Here is a 975-nt window from a genome sequence, read left to right as displayed (position 1 = left end):
AAATACTTCCAGGTACCGCAGCGTGTGGCGTCGGACAAAGAATACGTGTTATCTTCTGTCCTCGACCAATGAAATCGCTGGAATATGCGACTGACTTTAATTTTTCCATAATATAACTATTTTCTATATGAAGCAGACCCGCCCGGGGACTTGCGGGGTGTTCACCGCGCGCGGTTCGGCCTAGCGTTTTGCGATACTTCTTTTACGAACGGGGGAACGCGCGCGCGCCTAGTAGTCGTCGCCGCCGCCCTCCTCGCCGCCGAACATGTCCATGCCGCCGCCCATGTCGATCTCCTCCTCCTCTTCCTCCTCCTTCTTCTCCTCCTCGGCCGGCGCCGCGCCGCCGCCGCCGCCGCCGCCACCGCCGCCGCCGCCGCCGCCGCCGCCGCCCATGGGGACGTCCTTGATCTTCTCCATGCCCGCGGCGCACATCTCCGCGAACGACTTGCCCTCCATCGCGGCGCAGAGCGCCGTGAGCTGCTCCTCGTCGGCGGTGCCGCCGGCGGCCTCGATGACGGCCTTGACGTCGGCCGCCGTCGGCGACGCCTTGCCCCCGAGCACGCACATGGCGTAAGCCGCGGGCTCCTTCATGCCAGCCGTCTCAGCCATTGTAAAGTCTCAACAAGCGGCAACGACGTCGGGCCTACGGGAGAGCGGATCGAAGCGCGTCCGAGCGCGCGCGCGCGCGCGAGGGGCGCGCCCCGCCAGCGAGCCACCACTCGCGACCGTCGTGCCAGACCGCCGAGCCGCGAAAACGCCGCCGCGCCGCGCCGCGACCGCGTCCCGCGCTCCCCAGCGCGCTCCCAGAGGAGCTGCGGTGAGAGCATCGGCGACAACGAGAGCAGGACACGACAAATTCGCGGTGACGTCTTCGCTACTCGTCGTGCGCTAACCGGCGGCGTCGTGGTGGCTAAACATTCTCTTTTCGCGTTCCAGCCCCTCAGCGGACTCCGGACCATCACGTCGTCGCGGATA

The 975-nt window shown here is 66.6% G+C and overlaps 1 protein-coding gene across 1 annotated transcript; it reads right to left on the bottom strand.

Annotated features, from left to right (window-relative positions):
• Positions 1 to 228: 228 nt before the first annotated feature.
• On the bottom strand, positions 229 to 591 carry AURANDRAFT_35012 (hypothetical protein; the record flags this gene model as incomplete). Its single annotated transcript, XM_009044374.1, has 1 exon — positions 229 to 591. One exon carries the CDS (start codon positions 589 to 591, stop codon positions 229 to 231), a length of 363 nt encoding a protein of 120 aa, XP_009042622.1.
• Positions 592 to 975: the final 384 nt, after the last annotated feature.

This window comes from Aureococcus anophagefferens, assembly GCF_000186865.1.
Source record: "Aureococcus anophagefferens unplaced genomic scaffold AURANscaffold_280, whole genome shotgun sequence".
NCBI classification, from domain to species: domain Eukaryota; class Pelagophyceae; order Pelagomonadales; family Pelagomonadaceae; genus Aureococcus; species Aureococcus anophagefferens.
Note: the sequence above shows the minus strand (reverse complement) of the source record. Positions and strands in the feature narration are given on the sequence as shown.